The sequence below is a fragment of the Mercurialis annua genome, linkage group LG1-X (assembly GCF_937616625.2).
Source record: "Mercurialis annua linkage group LG1-X, ddMerAnnu1.2, whole genome shotgun sequence".
In the NCBI taxonomy this organism is placed as follows: Eukaryota; Viridiplantae; Streptophyta; class Magnoliopsida; order Malpighiales; family Euphorbiaceae; genus Mercurialis; species Mercurialis annua.
Window position 1 is genome coordinate 15,359,490 of NC_065570.1, and position 19,340 is coordinate 15,378,829.

Below are 19,340 nucleotides of genomic sequence, written 5' to 3' on the forward strand. Positions count from 1 at the left end.
AGGTGGAGGTCATTTTACACCAATGAATGAGTGCCACCTCAGCACCGTGCATGGATTTGAGAAATGTGGCAATTCATGCATGAAAATGAGAAAATTTAAACTGCGTGATTAAAATGAGAAAACGTGTAAAGTTCGTGATTATTTTTTAAATTAACCCTTTTGATAAAAAAATAATTATATGAAAGAATTTCAAATACTCAAAATAACGGGGAAGGGTAAAGCAATATAAAACGTATTCGAGTATCGAGAAATATATGAGCAAAGAAATATAGTACATTCCTATATATACTATTAATCATAATCAATACCATATCTGTGCGTGTGTTATAAATGTATGTTTAAGATTGCAATGTGCATGTCGTGGTCCATAAAGGATCAAGAAAACAAAACGTAAAATATAGAAACAATTAACATATGTAACAAGAAAACTGTACTATGGTACATTCAATAACAAGATCCGAGATACGAGGTAACTCGGTAAGAACTATCCCAGGACCTGTATTTCATCCATTCTTGATACAAGTCTTTGGGACTCATATGATAAGAAAATCAAACATAATATATCTAGAACAAACACGAAACAAGAATTATAATTATGATATGAAACAAGCTTTCCTATTAGACAACAAATGGAACTATGTGATCATCAGTTAAGTTCAAAAAATCTGCAGTATTTTGACATTTGAAGATATCTTCCTTCGTTTGACAGAAACGAGGTTGAACTCGGTTGAATTATCTCGGGACCTGTGTATAGGGAGTTAACTCGGTAGAACTATCCCGGGACTCACCTCGATAAGTTTGGATATAAGAATGATATGAGTCAACTCGGTTGAACTATCCCGAGCTTACCTATATAAGTTTGGATATAAGAATGATACGAGTTAACTCGGTTGAACTATCTCAGGACTGTACCATATAGTTGTGGTTAAACTCGGTTAGAATATCTCGGGACCAAAATAAGTTATAAGAGATGTGTTCAGAAGTTCAGTTTAATTTGGATCTATGACGATACAATTTCAGGTTTAGGATCTCGACCGAAAGTTAGAGAAACTAAACGAGAAAAGAAAAATATCAAACCATAACAAGAAACAAAAGATTTCAAATATGAATGTGACATATATATATATGGTTTATGAAATGTATATATGGTCGTTTGAATGTATATGGGATTTGAGTTTGAGCAAAGAGTATTTGAAGTATGACTTGAAAAAAGTATATTCTACATAAAGCCGTTTTCAAACATTTTCACCATATATGTAGTATTTACTTGTAATATCGTGAACTTACTCATATTTATACTGACCCTATTGTCCCTCCCATTTTTTGGGTATAGTAAGTTATGATTTGGAGAATCAATCTTCTGAAGTTTTAACTTCTCGGAATTCATTTATACGAGACATGAAAGACGATTTTAATATTGCACTTCATAGTTGACTAGAAGTTGTCGACCATGTATTATGTTAAGCATTTTTAATTCTGATGTTTATTCAAATGGGGTCACATGTATCTTAATATTATTTCATATATGAAACATGTTTTATAAAGCGAAGAATTTACGTGTTTTAGGCTTGTTACGGGTATTAGAGCCACCACTCCCATTCCCTAGTGCCGGTCTCGGCTCATGAATTTGGGTCGTGACAAAAAAAATACAAAAACTACCTGCCATTCGAGATGTTCAAAAAAGTAAAATTGCCAGTCAAGAAAGGCATGCTATCATCAGGAGTAACCAAAGGCTGAGACGAAAAAGGCACATGAAGCCTAAGAAAAGTGGAGGAAGACACGAATGTGAGATTGAAGGAGCATCCGAAGAAGCGGGGACCGGGACAAAACTTGGAAGACCAACAGACGAACACGAAGCCCTTTTCTTGGAATCCACCAAGGCACGTTGAGCCTCCTCCTTCTACAAACCCGCATCGATAGCCATAAGGAGGTACTTGTTGGTGATTTACCGCAAGTATACGGGTCGCCACAAATAGTAAATGGACTATTAAATCTGGGTTGTCGAACCACGAGGACAACGGTTTAGCGAGGGTGAATTTCGTTCCGAATCTTACTTTGTTTTGTTAATAAAAGGTTGAGTTTTGTTTAAACTAAAAGCATCAAACAATAATTAAACACAAACCATTCTTAAATCTAGCAATGACTAAACAAGCAAGTAACAAAGATTAAAACGATTAACAATTAACGGGATACTAATAGGTAAAAGGCTTGGAGGTTAATACTACTACTTAAGCAATGCTATCACGGGAATCGGGCTAAGGCATCCAACGCTAACTGAGTGTTCCTAAAACATAAGTCTCGCTTTTTCAAGCCTCGAATAATTACAAAACCATAAACAAACCAATTAACCACGCCTAATCCACTCCCGTGGTACTAAATACGACTAACTAGAAAATTAGCAATTAATAATCAACTCTAAGGTTTCCTAATCCATAATGCATTTTCATGGTATTAACAATTAAGATCCTAATTAGTCTATCCAATTAATTAATCTTCTCTCTAAGTATTAATTAACCTAGAATCATGTTTTAGGAGATCAATATAAAGCAAGCATTACGATTATTAATTAGAACAACAATAAGCCTAGATCCTAATCCAATCAATCATTAAACAAGTTTCATATCAACCCCCAAACAAGGGGGCTTAGCCAATCATGGCTAACTCAAGAACAATGATAACTAAAGAATAATCAATCATTAAGGAACAAGAAATAATTACCTCTGTAAAACATAAACCAATAATGACATTCAATGAAATAGAAACACTTCAACAATAAATGAAAATCAAACTTCAATTAAAAGCTTTAAGATTCAACAATGGAGTAAAAACTAATTGAAGAAGATGGCACAAAGCCCTAGAATTTTTTTTACAAAAGGAATAATTGCTTAACTAAAAGTGTTGATGTATTAGTGAATAATACATAACCCTAAAAGTGGAGATAAAATGCCTTATATAGGCTAGACTAAAAGGGAAAATAAATACCTAGTACAATAGTTGTGTTTAGCCAAATCCGGAAGTGGGTCTCAAGTCTTGTCTTGTGCAAATTTGAATTCTCAGCTCAATTTCTTCCCCTCGCTCGATCAAGCCCCTCACTTAAGTGGGGGGGGGGGGGGGGCTTTATCGAGCTCTTTCTTTTGAGAGATTTCTGCTTCTGAATACTCATAGGGCTCGATCGAGCCCTTCACTTAAAGCAGGGGCTCGATCGAGCTCAAGCTCTTTTCAACTGAATCTCTTTTGTTTCATCGCTTCAAGACTTTGCTCCTTTCCTGATGCATCGATCCTTCCTTCGTTACGCCAAAAACACTTCATAATGCTCTGTTGTTCCTGAAATACTCAAACATGGAATAAGGCATACAACCACCTCTAAGAGCATGATAAAAGTACAACAAAAGCGTATGAAAACAACTCTAAAACATAGGTGTATTTTGCTCCTATCAGTACCTCCACCCGGATTAAGAGCCAAGAAGTTATCACGAACAACTTTTCAGTATAACTTCAACATCCGGGAAACAAGAAAACAAGAGTCCCCATACTTATCCTCAAGAGAGATGTGATCAGATTGCTGCTTTCAGAGATTAGTCCTCAAAGAAGTGGTGTCCCTCCTCTAAGCCTCCTAATAAAAAAGGGCGGACTCAACTTGGTAGGTACGAACTAAAGAACCGCCTACTCAGCGTCTAACTCGCACTCCTTCACGATATACCTTTCCTACGCAATTCTGATCCCATCAACAACGATAAGAAAATCATTAGAGAAAGAATCATGCAAATCGTTGTCTTCAAATCGAGAATAAAGCGATGGAGGCTCCATCCTCCAAAAAAACTAACAAAGCTTGCATAGGACACCCAAGTCATTTCACTAACTACTATAGCAAAGAACAAGATGAGAACCGACATGAAAGGTTGCACTTGTATGAGGGTATCACCATCTGTATTGGGAGATAAAGTAGAGACAGCTGCTAATTTCTTGGAGACCTTAGCCTGTAAACCCACGCGAGGGGGACAAGAAGCAAGCGGAGGTGCGAAAGAAGCAAAAATATCCACCGACGAGGAAGGATAAGCCAAAGGAGAAGCGATATCCAAAGTAACTTTGGTGGAAGGATATGAGGACGTACCCCCCGGCAGAAACAAATGCATCCGAAGAAGATGACGATGGATCCAAAAAAAGAGGGACCCTTCAAAAACCTCGATTATTAGAAGGAACATGATGCCTTGGATGTCCCTTCTTCTTTGCAGGCAGAGCTAGAGGAATCTCCCTCTGACGCTTTATTAGAATGTCTGAAACCCCCTCTCCTGACGAAGGAACATAGATAACCGGTAAAAGTTGACCTACAAGAAAATTTCGACAAACACATATAAGAAAAAGCTAAAAACACATCAAGCGAGATCAAAACCGCTGGACGAATAAGAAGACAGCTGCCTGTTGAAGGAGCGACAACCTCTAATTTTGGTACTACAGGAGCGGCCAGACACCAAACATAGTCATTGATGTACATGGTGTATGCCAACGAATCCTTAAAATAAGTAGTGCCTATCCTGTCTATTATTGCTTGCTCGACGATATGAAAATCTAGAGAAGCTTTTTTTCTCAACATAGGAGTGCCATGGTCAAGGCTCAAACGACGCACTAGGAAATCAAGAAAAACTTATCCTTCCATTTGTTCAGGGAATCAGGAATATCCTTAAACATCTTCAAGAGAGACTTGAAACCCAGAGTAAAAAACGACTAGTCTTAACGGCGGAAAGGTGAGTCATCTAGTAATGAAGACGAGTAAATATCAATTGTTAACCATGAAGAAAATTAGACGATTTTAAACAGATGAAATTGCGAATGGCGTTAGGGTGTAACTAGGAAAGAGCGATCCCCCAGAAGTCAAGAAAACGTAGCACTAAAGGATCTATAGGGAATCAAAGACCACCCAACAACTGTTCCTCGAAGACAAATGAGTACTGGGAGGAGGAAGAGTATTCATAAAAACTCTGGTAACAACTAAAAATTGTTCGTAACCATGGGTATGCTGTAAAATTCACAAAAAGTAACTAAAGAATGTGGCAACAATGAACAAGGATACAACTTCTTCAGTGAAGCAACAAATTTATCATAACCCTTAGTCACGAGTGAGAAGTAAACAACAAAAATAAGAGAAAAAAATTTGGGAGAAAGAAGAAGAACTAGGCACAGAAAAAGAGAGTAATTCCACAACCAGACCTAACTCGACAACCACTAACCCATCTCACAAAAATTAGACATAAATATCTAAGTAAAATGGATATAATAGGGGGGATTAATGATGGAATACCATAAAATTCCACATTGCCAAAAGAAGAGAAGACTTACATGCTCGCCTATAAATACATGGTTAAAAGCCATTCTCAAGGGTTTTGAATATTCCATACAATTAATACATAGCTCATTTACTACCATATTCTTACTAACTTAAGCATTCGAGTGCCCAAGATCCATTGTCTTTCAGGAGGAACTAGACAACCAGATACTAGGGTACCCGCTTGTACATTTCAGATCCACAAGACCTTCCGAACCTAGAATTCCACGCTATTAGTAGATGTCCACCTCGTTACCAAAGTGTCAAATTTGATTAAAAAATACTAAATTTTTTCCACTCATCGGTGACGTGGTAAAATTCCTAAAAATTAAAATTCCAGTGTTTTATATTTACCATTTTATAAAAATTAATTATTTGCATTCCAAAAAAAAAAACTAATTGCCCGCCGAGTTTAGTAAACTCGTTGCTAATTTTGCCAAAACTTATTAGAGCCACCTCTCCTGCCAATTACCCGCTAAGTTTAGCGATAGATTTCAGATCCGTCGTTAAAATTCGTCGGTAAAATAAATATTCTAGTAGTGAGGACTGCGTGCGCACCAATGTTTAATCGAATTCAGGTATGTGATCTATGGTTTGAGGTTATTGGGTTTTCCGGTTGAGCTACATTCTCTTAGAATGGTGCATCGAGGTTTGAAAATGATCGAGGAGGATTGGTTAAGCTACATTCTCTCAGATTCTAATCACTGTCAAGGAGGACCGTTGAACCACATTCTCCTAGATTCCGACCATTGGATTATATATGTGATGATATGTTACAACTGAGTGTGATTGAGGAGGACCGATCGTGCTACATTCTCTCACATCTAGATCACAGTCGAGGAGGATCGGTTCAGCGACATTCTCTCGGATCTTGACTTTTGGTTTAATGATGCAATATTGAGACTTCAGACGTAATGATAATGCTAATTGGGGATTATGATTCCATTTATATTGAATAACGATAAAACTTTGTTTTAAAATGTATTTCACAATGTTTTGTTTTTTTTAACTTAATAGTTAACTACGATAATATATTCTCACTCAATCTTGACTGGCCCTCGCCGTTTTTCCCACTTCCAGTTTTTTGTTATCTTTATGGAGCATCACTTTTGAAGTCTTCTTCTCAGAAGTTCTTTTCTTCAAGCGTATGTCAAAATATTTTAATTCTAGACCGCAATTATTATTAGAGTGTTTATGTGGCTATCTCGGGTTTGTCCGAATTTAGAATGTTTGATGTATCGTACATGAATTTATTATAATATAGTTTGATGTTCTTTCGCCTATTGATATGTTGGAGTCTCGATTTAAATTTGAGCATTTAGTTTGTGATAGACTAAGGTTGGAATCTCGGAGTGTGCCGAATGTGACTTTACTTTTTTTTTTTGTAAGAAAACAACCAAAAAGCTCACTTGATAAAAATCAAACTGAGAATACAACTAGAATCCCCTAAAACAAGCTAAAGGGGATCCAGAAAGCAGCTACTAAGCAAAGAGGGAAGCCCTGTTACAAAAGCCTCAGGGATCCAAACAAGCAAGCAAAACAAAACCCTGTTACATAAGCCTCAGGGGTTCTAAAAAGCAGCTAAACAAAGACTAGAAAAAGACAGATCTGTTACACAAGCCTCAGGCCATAGAACAACAATGAAAAAGCAAGCTATGAATAAACAGATGACCTGTTACAAAAGCCTCAGGCCAAATGTTCAAACCACAAGCTAGAAGACTTGGAAAAGGCTGAAGTTTACCTGTTACAAAAGCCTCAGGAAAACTAAAGCCAAACCCAGACATCAAACACTCATAAAAAGCAGTCAAACCTTCAAGTGCAAATAAAACCAAATTACAGATTCTGAACATTATGGATAATGCTGTGAGCAGGGGAGTTGTAATTCACCCTCTTCATCTGAGATAAGATGATGAACTTGATTCTTCTAATAATCTCTTCAACAGAGGGAGTTTCATTCTTGAATACCTTCATATTTCTAGATCTCCAAATCTGATAAGTAGTTGCAGTCAAAATATTCCTTCTGATAGTAGCATTCACATTTTTACCAGTGGCTTTTTTACAGAACCAGCTAATAAGCCTTCTCCAGGAACTAATATTTCCAGGACACCCATAAATTGGCAGAAGCTTGTTCCACATCATCTTGGTGAAAGAACATCCATATAAAATATGGTTGATATCTTCAGGTTCTGTGTTGCAGAGCACACAACTATTATCATCAATAACCCCCCATCTCTTTAACTTGTCTCTGGTTTTCAATCTCTCTTTGATGGTTAACCACATCATAAAGTTGTGTCTAGGAATAGATTTACTTCCCCATACCAACTTATGCCAAGGGACAGCAGCATGATTCTCCCTATAAATCTCCCAGGTTTTAGCTATACTGAAATTAGATCCTTTAACCACTTTCCAGGAGATGGTATCATTATCATTGTTCAGGACAAAATTCTCTTTGATATACTCCCATGCTTCTGAAGTAGGCATGTCAATGGGGTCAGGCAGATTCCATCTGTTGTGTCTCCAAAGATCTGCAACTCTGGAGGTCTTTGAGACTGCTGCTTCTTTCATCTTAACTCTGGGGTATTTTTCAAGTAAAGAGCAACCATGTATCCATGGGTCTCTCCAGAAATTGATATTGTTTCCATTACCAATCTTGTATTTCCACAATTTTCATAATCTCTTTTTTAATGCTCAGGAGACCTTTCCACACCCAGCTGGAGTTGTTATCACTTTTCCTACTCCGGTAACTGCCAGTCTTGATCTTATTAGTATGAATCCATTTCACCCAGAGGTTGTCTGTATTCTCAATAATCTGCCAGACATGCTTGCTAACTGCTGCTCTATTCCAGACCTCAATGTCCTTTATATTCAAGCCACCTTTTTTTTTAACTTTATCACCTCTTTCCAGGCAACAAGAGCTTTATTTTTTCCCTCAGCATTTCCAGACCATAAAAATCTAGAGCAAATATTTTGGATTTCTTTTGTGACACTTTTAGGAAGAATCAGAATTGATGCCAAAAGACATGCATGCTAAGAAAAACAGACTGGATGAGTTGGACTCTACCAGCATAAGACAACATTTTACTAGTCTAAGAATAGATTCTGCTAGTAATCTTAGAGATGATGCCCTTACAATCCTCTCTGGAAAGCCTAGCAGAAATAAGAGGGATGCCTAGGTACCTAAGGGGAAGCTTACCCTCTTGAAAACCTAAGGCATTAGTAATGTTGTTTTTGAGATTCTGATCAATATTGCACATAAAAATATGACTTTTGTTAGGATTAACCTGAAGGACAGAGACATTTTTGAAGTTTTTAAGCTGATCAGTCAGAAAAACAACAGAGTTTATATCACCATTACAAAACAGGAGGAGATCATATGCAAACATTAGATGATTGATTTTTAATAGGTTGCAACCTTTATGGTAGGAGAAAGAAGTATCAGTCTTTTGCAGGGATCTAGAGAGATATTCCATGCATAAGACAAAAAGAAGAGGGGAGATAGGGTCTCCCTGTCTAAGGCCTTTTTCAGCTTTAAAGATAGTCCTTTGGAACCATTGAACTGAATATAGAAGTTTGCAGTTTTTATACAGGTCATTATAAGAGTTATGAAATTCTCAGGGAAATTAAAACTGATAAGGATCTCTTCAATGAAGTCCCACTCAATAGAGTCATATGCTTTCCTAAGATCAATTTTCATAAGGCATCTAGGATTTCCAGAGTGTTTATGGTAGTTCCTAGCAATGTCATGGGCTAACATAATGTTATATGCAATGGACCTTTTAGGAATGAAAGCAGATTGATTCATAGAGATGAGATTGACAAGAATAGGACTCAATCTAGCAGTTAAAACTTTGGAGATAATTTTGTACAACACATTACAACATGCTATAGGTCTGAAGTCACCTAAGTTTTCTGCATTCTCACTTTTAGGGATTACAGTGATAGCAGTAGAGTTAATTTGGTTGAGGATCTTACCAGAATTAAAAGTCTCCTGCACAACTTTGATCATGTCTTTTTTGATTGTGTTTTAAGATTTCTTGAAAAAGAAACTGTTATACCCATCAGGCCCTGCTGCCTTATCTGAGCCTATGGAGAAAACTGCAGATTTCACTTCCTTTTCAGAAATGCTCCTCATCAACAATCTGTTTTCTTCTTCAGAGACTCTGGTGCCCTGACTGATAACCCTCCTATCAATGTGTCTTCTGTTGGAATTGCTCTTGCTGAACATATTTGTATAATATCTAGTAATCTCCTTATGGATATCTTCCTTCTTGGTAATCTGCTCACCAGAATCCAGTTTAAGGACAGGAATACTATTTCTAACTCTTCTTTGCTTGATGGAGTTGTGGAAATATTTAGTGTTAGAATCCCCAAGCTGAAGCCATTGAATCCTAGATTTTTGTTTGTAGAAGCTTTCCTCACTCCTTAACAAAAACATGAGATAAAAAGCCATAGCTCTTTCTTCCTCCACAAATGGTTGTTAAGAGGGTCATTTTGAATATCATTTTGAAGTTTTTCAAGCAACACTCTCTGATTAGAGACTCTTTGAGAAATGTCTGAGTATTGCTGCTTGTTAAGATTTTTTAGTCTAAAGCTTATGGCCTTGAGCTTTTTGACTATCTTGTACATGGTATAACCCCTGTACTCTTTGTTCCACTCTTCTTCAATAATGCTTTTGTAATCAGGGTGATCTGCCCAAAAATTGAAATACATGAAGCTTCCTTTCCTTCTAATCTCATTATTCTGGATGACAACAATGATAGGACTATGGTCAGAGATTCCACTAGGACCAGCTTCAAAGAAAGAGTTCTGAAACTTGACACACCAGTCTTCATTAACGAAAGCCCTGTCTAGTCTTCTCCAAATCCTTCTGTCATCAAGCTAATTGTTACTCCAAGTATAGAGACAACCAAAACTTCTTAACTCAACAAGACCACTATTGTTTATACAATCTTTGAGTTCAGAGGCATGATTAGAATCAAGCTCATTGCCCACACATCTGTCATTCTCTCCCATAACTGCATTAAAGTCCCCTTGAATCATCCAAGGACTTGTAATTCGAGAAGACATTTGAACTAACTTATGCCAAAGAATCTGTCTATCCATTAATTGGTTGGCCCCATATATGATAGTCCATTCAAACTCATTGTTATCATACTCTACTTTGCAATGCACAAATTGATCACTAGAATCTATTTTAAGCACCTTAATTCTAGTTTTGTTATAGATGATCCAAATTTTCCCTAAATTAGAAAACTCATAGTTCTCAATTAAGTTCCAATCATAGAGCTACATATTTTTCCAAACACTATCTTTGTTAACTCTTCTGGCTCTAGTTTCAATAATTCCAGCAAGAGAAATATCATTTTTAGCAAGCAGTCTTCTCACCTCAGCTTGCTTCAGGGGCTCATTCATTCCCCTGATGTTCCAAGAAAGGATATTCATCTTCCTCTATCAAGAGGCTTAATAAGCCTCTTGGGGGGAAGTTTATCAATGGGATCTTTCATTATACTAGGGTTTTTAGAATTACCTCCAGTTTTGAGACTAGTTTTATCATCCACCCTGCTAGTCACTTTATTTTTCTGCTTTCTGTTGGTGACAAGCTGAAAGCCATCATCAGTGGAGACCTCTTTAGGACTGCTGAAAATGTCCTGTTTTTGAACTTCCTTATCATCTTCAATGATCTGTTCCTTGTTTTCATTAGGAAGAGTTACTTCTTTAGGGTTATCTTCATTAACCTTGTCAATTAAGTTGTCCCCCTGAGTTGGTGTAGTTTTATCACTGATATTGACTGCTTCTTTGTTGTTAGATTTAGCTATCCATATCTCTTGTTTAGCACAATTTCTATGACCCAGCTTGTTACAGGTTTCACAAAGAATCAGTTTCCATTCATACTCAACGAATTGGGTGTGTTGGTTTCCTTCTTGATCTTCTATTATAACCACATCAGGAAAAGTTCCTTTCAACCTCATCTCAACTAGGACTCTTGCATAAGACATTTTTGATCTCTCCCTGGTGCATCTATCAGCAAATAGAGGTTTGCCAAGAGTGCTGGTTATAGAGCTTAAAGAGTTGGGACTCCAGAATTCCCAAGGCAGAAGGGGAAGTTTGATCCAAACTGGAATTGAAGCAATCTCAGTTAGGTCAAATGACATTCTTCTCTTCCATTCTTGCAAAATCAAAGGGTGCTTATCAAAGGTTATTGGCCCATCTGCCATAGCCTTGAGTTTACCTTCTTCATTTTCAAACACAAATGCATATAGATTAGGTTTGATTTGATGAAAATCAATCAACCCTATTTTCCCCCATCTGTTTTTTTATAAAATTTTGCAGTTTAAAGAATCTGGGTGTTAACCCATACACACATCCAAGAATCGTGTGTTGCCATCTCTCCTCTTCTTCAATTTCATCTTCTTCGAATACTTTCGCTATTCTAAGCCCATTACTTACCAATGGAGGGATATAGGTTAAAGCGCAACCTGGGTTAGCTCGATTCGTTTTAACTAGATCAACCCATTTCTTATCATCTTCTTTTTATCACCCTTATTGTTCTGCTCATCATTCTTCACTGTATCTTCAACCAAATCTTCTTCATGGTAGCTTTTCTCTGTTAACTCATCTTCATTCTGAGACTTTACAAGCTCTTTAGGAACTTCTTCATTGCTTATATTCTCCTTAGTGTTAACCAGATCTTCTCCGTTTCCTTGTTGTGGTTTATTTCGTCGTTTTATGTTAGGCTTGGTATGGGTTTTGGAGAAATCACTCTCATTCCCTAGCGTCGGTCACGGTCCGTGAATTCGGATCGTGACACCTCTAATACGAGATTTGAAAAATAATGGGTTAAATTTCTAATCGAATAGTGGTGGTTTGGTGAGCACTATGCTGGTAAACTCAACCTAGAGGTTTAGACGTGACTAGCTCAAGAGCTGCTAAATAAATTAATTGATAATTAAATTATCTTAATACCCTTTATATAGAAGTGGATTATGAATACCTAGTAGAGTTAAAGTATGACTCGTCGTTTTTTTGATGAATAATATATATTAAAAAGTCATAAGGAGTGGTAAAAACCCGCACTCAATGCTTTTGCAAAAAAAGTGGCTTACAAAGAAGCACACTAAAGGATCGGGCAAAGAGCGAAGGAGCAAAAGCAAACTCACCTGTCAGAAAACAGAATATATTATGGATTTCTAAAGAAATCCAATCCAAAATAAAGAAAATCTCTATTACAAAGCTTATAAAGAAAAGCACCCCTCATAAAACAACTAAAAATGACATCCTCATTTGTCGAACTCTAGTAAAAATAGACTGAAATTTGTTGAGCAAAAGCAACTCATTCCCATGCAATCTACGCCTCCACCTCCAATTCCCTCTCCAAACATCCTCAATTATGGCTCGTTTTTTTTATTAAAAAAGATTATAAAACAACATAGACGCTGGCCCATTTTCCATCCAATTATCATGCCAAAGAGAAGTAGAGTCCCCTATACAAATCTTGAATTTAAGGTTAGTAATGAAAACATTCCAACCATCTATATCCTTACAACAAACTTTCTGTAATACCCCAAATATTTTAAAGTAATTAAGTCGTGCCGCATGTCGTGAATTCCGATAAATTAAATTAAGAAGGATTTAATTTAATTATATCGAGAATTTAGAATAATTTTTATTAAGCGAATTAGCGGGATTTAAGGAAAAAACTTTGAAAATTAATATAAAATAGAATATAAATCCCGAGCTAATAATTATTTCGCCAAAGTCTGCAAAATATTTTATAGTATTTAAGGTAAAAGTCTCGAGTCGATCAGAGACCGTTTAAAATTTGGACGCGAATAGGTTTTGGACTAAATTGAAACTTTTAAAAAGTTTCAAGGACCAAAGTGCAATTTAATCATATATATATATATATATATATATATATATATATATATATATATATATATATACGTAAAACCTTAAGATGAAGGAATCATCCAGAGCCTTTATCCTCAGTTCTTTCTTTCTTCTTCGTTTCTTTCGACGATCCTTTACGTTCCGTCGCTCGATCTCCGTTTCTCGTCCGTTTCCGACGTTCTATAACTCGAATCGATCATATTTCAGTGGCAAATCACGGTAAGCATGACGTTTTATCGTTTGGATGGATGAATTTCACGATATATCAATTAAAAGTTTTAGGCTACGTAACAGTTTTATCGTTTTAACGGTTTTAGGATCGAGTATAGCATTTTAAGCTTAGATTATGTGTTATGAGCGTGTTAGGAGCGTTTTTATGTCGAGAGCACGTCGGAAAGCCCCGAAAATCAGATTTTTCGGGGGCTGTGCACGCTTGGTGCACGAACGTGCACCAGCACGGGTGCAGGAACGTGCACCAGGAGGGCACGAACGTGCACCAGCTGAGGCGCACGAACGTGCACCCGAATGCACGAGCGTGCATGTAAACCGTGTTTTGGCCGATAGTTTTGTTTTGGAACTCCGTTTCCTATTCGCGTATCAAGATTGAAATCGATTGATTATCGATTCATTTGAGTTAATTAACCTAATGAGGTTAATTAAGAATTGTTTTGGAATAGAGATACGAACCGAAAACGCGTTAGAAACTGTTTATCACGATATACGTGAGAAGCACGATAGTTGATAAGATAGTGTGTCGTGTCTCGAGTCTAGAGTCAATTCTAGAATAGGATTCTGATTTGAATTGTTCATTTTAAATCGTTTTCGATCCGGCGAGGCAAGAAGCAGCTGGATTAGTAGCTTGGGAAGCTTGACATTTTTGAGCCCCGACGTATTTTTGGGATAGCGCTTTCAGTGAGTTTATATAATTTACTTTTAAAGTACTTACATATGCAAATATTTTTATAATGCTTTACATTCGAATTGAATGATTTCAATGCAATGTTTTACATGAAATACATATATGTTTGGTTTGAAACCAGTATTGATTCGATATAAACGTGCTACCTATTGGGCGGCAATAGGACTGCGTGATCACCAATTTTGATTTGTTACAGCTGTAAACTTGATTATGAATATGAATTTCGAAGTTGGATATATGAATGTGATACGAGCGAGAACTCGGTTAAAGCAATCTGAGCCCCGTATCTAGTGGGTTGGACCCACCATTTGGGATTAAGAGGTTGGTCGCAGCTGACGTGGTTGAGTTAGAATTACTCCCGGGCCGAACCATTTGGATCAGTTTGATTTGATCATATATGTTTGACATGTTCGAGGATTAGGGTTTCAATCGTATCTTATACTTGGCTTCACGTGATTTGAACGTTATTGCATTGTTTTACGTTTTATATGAATAGTTACTAGTAAATATATGAAATCACTCAGTATATTCCCATATACTGACCCCTCACAGTTTCCCTTTCAGGTGAAAAGAAGTTTTAAAGCAACGGACTTCTATCCTTCTTCCAGAAGTCTATATTTTTGAAAGTATGTAAAGAAACAGTACTTTACTTTTAGAGCTGCAGTAGATAGGTGTTTGTTCATTTGTTGTATCAAAGGTTGTCTGTAATTATTACTTTGATGTTTTTAAACCTATGTTTTGTATGTATTATGCTTGCTGTGTTTTACGTTTATTATTGTCAGAGGATAACATATAGCCTGGCATGTTTTCAGCATGGCATGTGTTATGTTTGTCATGCATGATATGTGACGTATTTTGAGAAAAACTTATTTACGTTTTGAGGCTTGCTATGGGTTTCGGAGCTACCACTCCCATTCCCTAGCGCCGGTCTCGGTCCAATGATATTGGGTCGTGACAATGTTGGTATCAGAGCATGGTCTAGTTACCATTGCTTATGTCAAAAGAGTGATTTATTTTCCTAGGAATCTACTGCAGCACATAGGTTTCGAGTCTTGTCTTTGCTATGTATTCGTTTGATTTTCAGACTTTCAGCCTTCCCTCTAGGATGTGAGTCTGTCGTAAGTGTGTGTGTTCGCATGTGATGAGATGCGCGTTATATACAATTTATGTTTGCAATGATATGCGTTTATGCGGCCGCTGCAGCACGAAATGTTATTGAAGGGGCACATGATGTACACCCAGAAGCTCAAGATGAGTCTTCTGTTCACGGAGGAGGAGGTGGTGGCCAAGAGGCCCATGCTCAGGCACCAGAGGTGCAAGCGCAAGCCCAACAACCTAATGTCGTAGATTTTGATCTAAATCAGTTTCTTACGGGAATTGCGGCTATGCAAGCCAATCAGGCAGAGGTGCAGGCTATGCATCGTGAACAACTACAGCAACAACAATTACGTAATGTTGCTTTCACTGATCGAGATATCGTCTTGGCTTACATGCGTCTTAAGCCAACAAGGTTTGACGGCTCTAATGATGCTCTGGACTTCCTGGAGGAAGTAGAACGTAATGCTCGACGTCTGCAAGCTAACGAGAGACAGTCCATCATTATGGTGGAAATGTTTATGCGAGGACCTGCCAAAGACTGGTTTCAACGCCATATTCAGCCAACGATGGATACTATGACTTGGGCTGAATTAGTGAATCGCTATCGAGAGTACTTTTTACCGTTTGCAGTAACGGAGAGCTATCGCGGCCAATGGCTAACGCTGAGCAGAGGCAATCGATCCGTGCAAGAGTACGTGACTGAGTTTACAAGGGCGAGTAGATTTGCACCCGATCTTACTGCAGATCCAGCAAGGGTGAATTCGAGGTATGTAGAGGGTTTAGGACCCGAATTCGTTAGTTTGATGTTTGATACAGGAAGGACTCTGATGCAGCTGTTCGAGAGCGCCAGACAGATGGAAGTTTCCTTGATTTGGTTTGGGAAGATTCTCGATCCTTTCAATGTTGTACCCATGATAAGTAATACGTTTCGCAGCTTACAAAGCGCACCTATCCAGTCGTACGTTGGCAGTTACTCTCGACCCACACCACGTCAGCAAGGACATAAGAGGACTCGACATGGATCTCGGGTTAGTGCATCAGGCACAGGATTGAGTGATATGGGAGGCGGAGCACCTATCTATCTGAACTGCAATAAGAGACACTATGGAGTGTGCCGCAGTGTCTCTAGAGCATTCTTTAACTGTGGCCAGTAGGGTAACTTTGCTAGAGATTGTCCGAGGCAGATGCCTTAAGGCTCCATGACTACAGTAGTGCAACCTTCCTATCAGCAGTAGAGATCTACACATCAGGCAGCGTCAGGGTATGATCAGACGGGAAGTACTTTCACCGGCCAGAGAGGCCGTGGTTATGCAAATCAAGGAGGAAGAAACGGCAGAGGTCGCTGTACTGGTCAGACTTCACAGGCTGGTGGAAGTCAGGCCAGGGTTTTTGCGTTGAATCCTCAGGAGGCTCAGGCTTCCGATGCTGTTGTGGAAGGTACATTACCTATCGCTTCTCAAGATGGAATAGTTTTATTTGATCCGGGTGCTACACATTCGTTTGTCTCGCCTAGCTTTGCTAGTAAGTTAGGAGTACAATCAGCGTATCTTAAGAACCCTTTGTCAATGGCTACTCCGGTAGGAGACAGTGTGGAAGTTATTATTGTTTACCCTTCTTGTCCTGTGAAAGTTCAAGGACGAGACTTATTGGTCGATTTGATGTTACTTGAAGTATTAGTTTTTGACGTCATACTAGGAATATATTGGCTAGCTCAGCACTATGCCAATGTGGATTGTCAAAAGAAGACGGTAACGTTCAACACGCCTGGAATTGAAGCAGTTTCAATCCAGGGTGATAAGATGGAATCTCCTACGAGTATTATTTCCACTCTTAAAGCTTTTCGTATGTTAAAGAAGGGATGCCAAGGATTTCTAGCCATAGTACGTAACGTGGAAAAGAAAATCATAAACATGAGCGATGTACCAGTTGTGTCAGAATATCCAGACGTTTTTCCAGAGGAATTACCTGGATTACCCCCAGATCGCGAAATTGAGTTCTGTATCGAATTGGCTCCTGGCACGAAGCAAATATCGATACCTCCTTATCGTATGGCACCTGCAGAGCTCAAAGAGTTGAAAGATCAACTAGAAGAGTTGTTTGATCATCGTTTCATTAGACTGAGTGTATCCCCATGGGGTGCACTAGTGTTTTTCATGAAAAAGAAAGATGGATCGCTTCGACTTTGTATCGATCATCGACAGCTGAATAAAGTGACGATCAAGAACAAGTATCCGTTACCTAGAATCGATGATTTGTTCGACCAGTTAGAAGGAGCGAAGTTCTTCTCCAAGATCGATCTGAGGTTAGGATATCATCAGCTGAAGATTCGCGACGATGATATTCAGAAGACTGCTTTTCGAACTCAATATGGACATTACGAGTTTCTCGTTATGTCATTCGGATTTACGAATGCGCCAGCAGCCTTCATGGATTTGATGAACAGAATAATCAAGCCAGAATATTCAAGCCATACTTAGATCAGTTCGTGATCGTATTCATCGACGATATTTTAATCTATTCGCGTACGGAAGAAGAGCATGCACAACATCTGGGGATAGTACTTCAGACATTATGAGAACGTTAGCTTTATGCCAAATTCTCGAAGTGTGAATTTTGGCTAACAGAAGTAACTTTCTTGGGTCATGTGGTATCTCAAAGTGGCATTAAAGTTGACCCAAATAAGATTGAAGCCGTGATGGAAAGGAAACGACCTGAATCGCTTACCGAAGTTCAAAGTTTCCTTAGATTAGCGGGATATTACAGGCGATTCGTACAGGACTTTTTGAAGATCGCTGTACCTTTGAGGAAATTAACTTAGAAGAACGCCAAATTTAATTGGACATATCAGTGTGAGCTCAGTTTCCTAAAACTGAAAGAGTGTCTGACGAGGGCACAAGTCTTAGCACTACCAGAAGGAACAGAAGGATTCACAGTGTACTGTGATGCGTCAAGAGTTGGAATAGGGTGTGTTCTAATGCAACATGGTCGAGTGATTGCTTATGCCTCATGACAGCTTAAGAAGCACGAAATGAATTATTTGACGCATGACTTAGAACTAGCAGCTGTGATTTTCGCATTGAAGATTTGGAGGCATTATTTGTACGACGCAACGTGCGAGATATTTACAGATCACAAAAGCTTAAAGTATATTTTTGATCAACGAGAGCTGAATCTCAGACAGAGAAGGTGGATGGAGCTATGGAAAGATTACGATTGCACGATACAATACCATCCGGGCAAGGCCAACGTAGTAGCAGATGCGTTAAGCAGAAAGTCAGCAGAAAGTCTCGCATATATTACCACGACATGGCGAAGACCGTTAATGAAAGATATTCACACGATGTTTAGCCAAGGAGTAAAAATTAAGGTTTCATCTCTTGGAAACTTGATGGCTCAGCTAACTATACGATCGGCGTTGATAGATTGAATCAAAGAGTTGCAAGCGGACGACCCTCAGTTAAAGCATCTAATTGAGGAAGTTCAACAAGGAAAAAGTCAAGATTTCAATATCATCAACGGGATATTGAAATATGGCAATCGATTGTGCGTGCCAGACATTGACAACTTGAGACAAAAGATTATGGAAGAGACTCATGGAACGATTTATAGCGTTCATCCAGGTTCCACAAAAATGTATCATGACATCAAGACAACGTACCAGTGGAGTGGAATGAAGAAAGATATCCAGAATTTATGGCTAAATGTTCGACTTGTCAGCAAGTCAAGTTAGAGAATCAGCGACCCTATGGATTTCTTCAGCCGTTACACATTCCGGAGTGGAAGTGGGAGAAAATCACGATGGATTTCGTGGTCGGATTGCCCAAGACGCAGAAAGGTTTTGACTCCATTTGGGTAATCATAGATCGTTTGACGAAGTCAGCGCACTTCATTCCTCAGTATCAATCGTATCAGACAGAGGTTTCGTATTTACCTCTCATTTCTGGAAAAGCTTACAAGAAGCTTCAGGGACGCAGTTAAACTTCAGCACTGCTTTTCATCCTCAGACGGACGGCCAGTCTGAGCGAACGATTCAAACGTTAGAAGATATGCTTCGACTATGCGTATTAGACTTCGGAGGTAGTTGGGATACCTATCTACCTTTAGTCGAGTTTG

General features: G+C 38.3%; 1 protein-coding gene across 1 annotated transcript; it reads right to left on the minus strand.

Moving 5' to 3' along the window:
• Positions 1–9,344: 9,344 nt before the first annotated feature.
• Positions 9,345–10,762, minus strand: LOC126665939 (uncharacterized). Its single transcript, XM_050358877.1, has 4 exons — positions 10,706–10,762; positions 10,247–10,606; positions 9,789–10,198; positions 9,345–9,741 (listed from the first exon to the last, which is right to left on the minus strand). Exons 1-4 carry the CDS (start codon positions 10,760–10,762, stop codon positions 9,345–9,347), a joined length of 1,224 nt encoding a protein of 407 aa, XP_050214834.1.
• Positions 10,763–19,340: the final 8,578 nt, after the last annotated feature.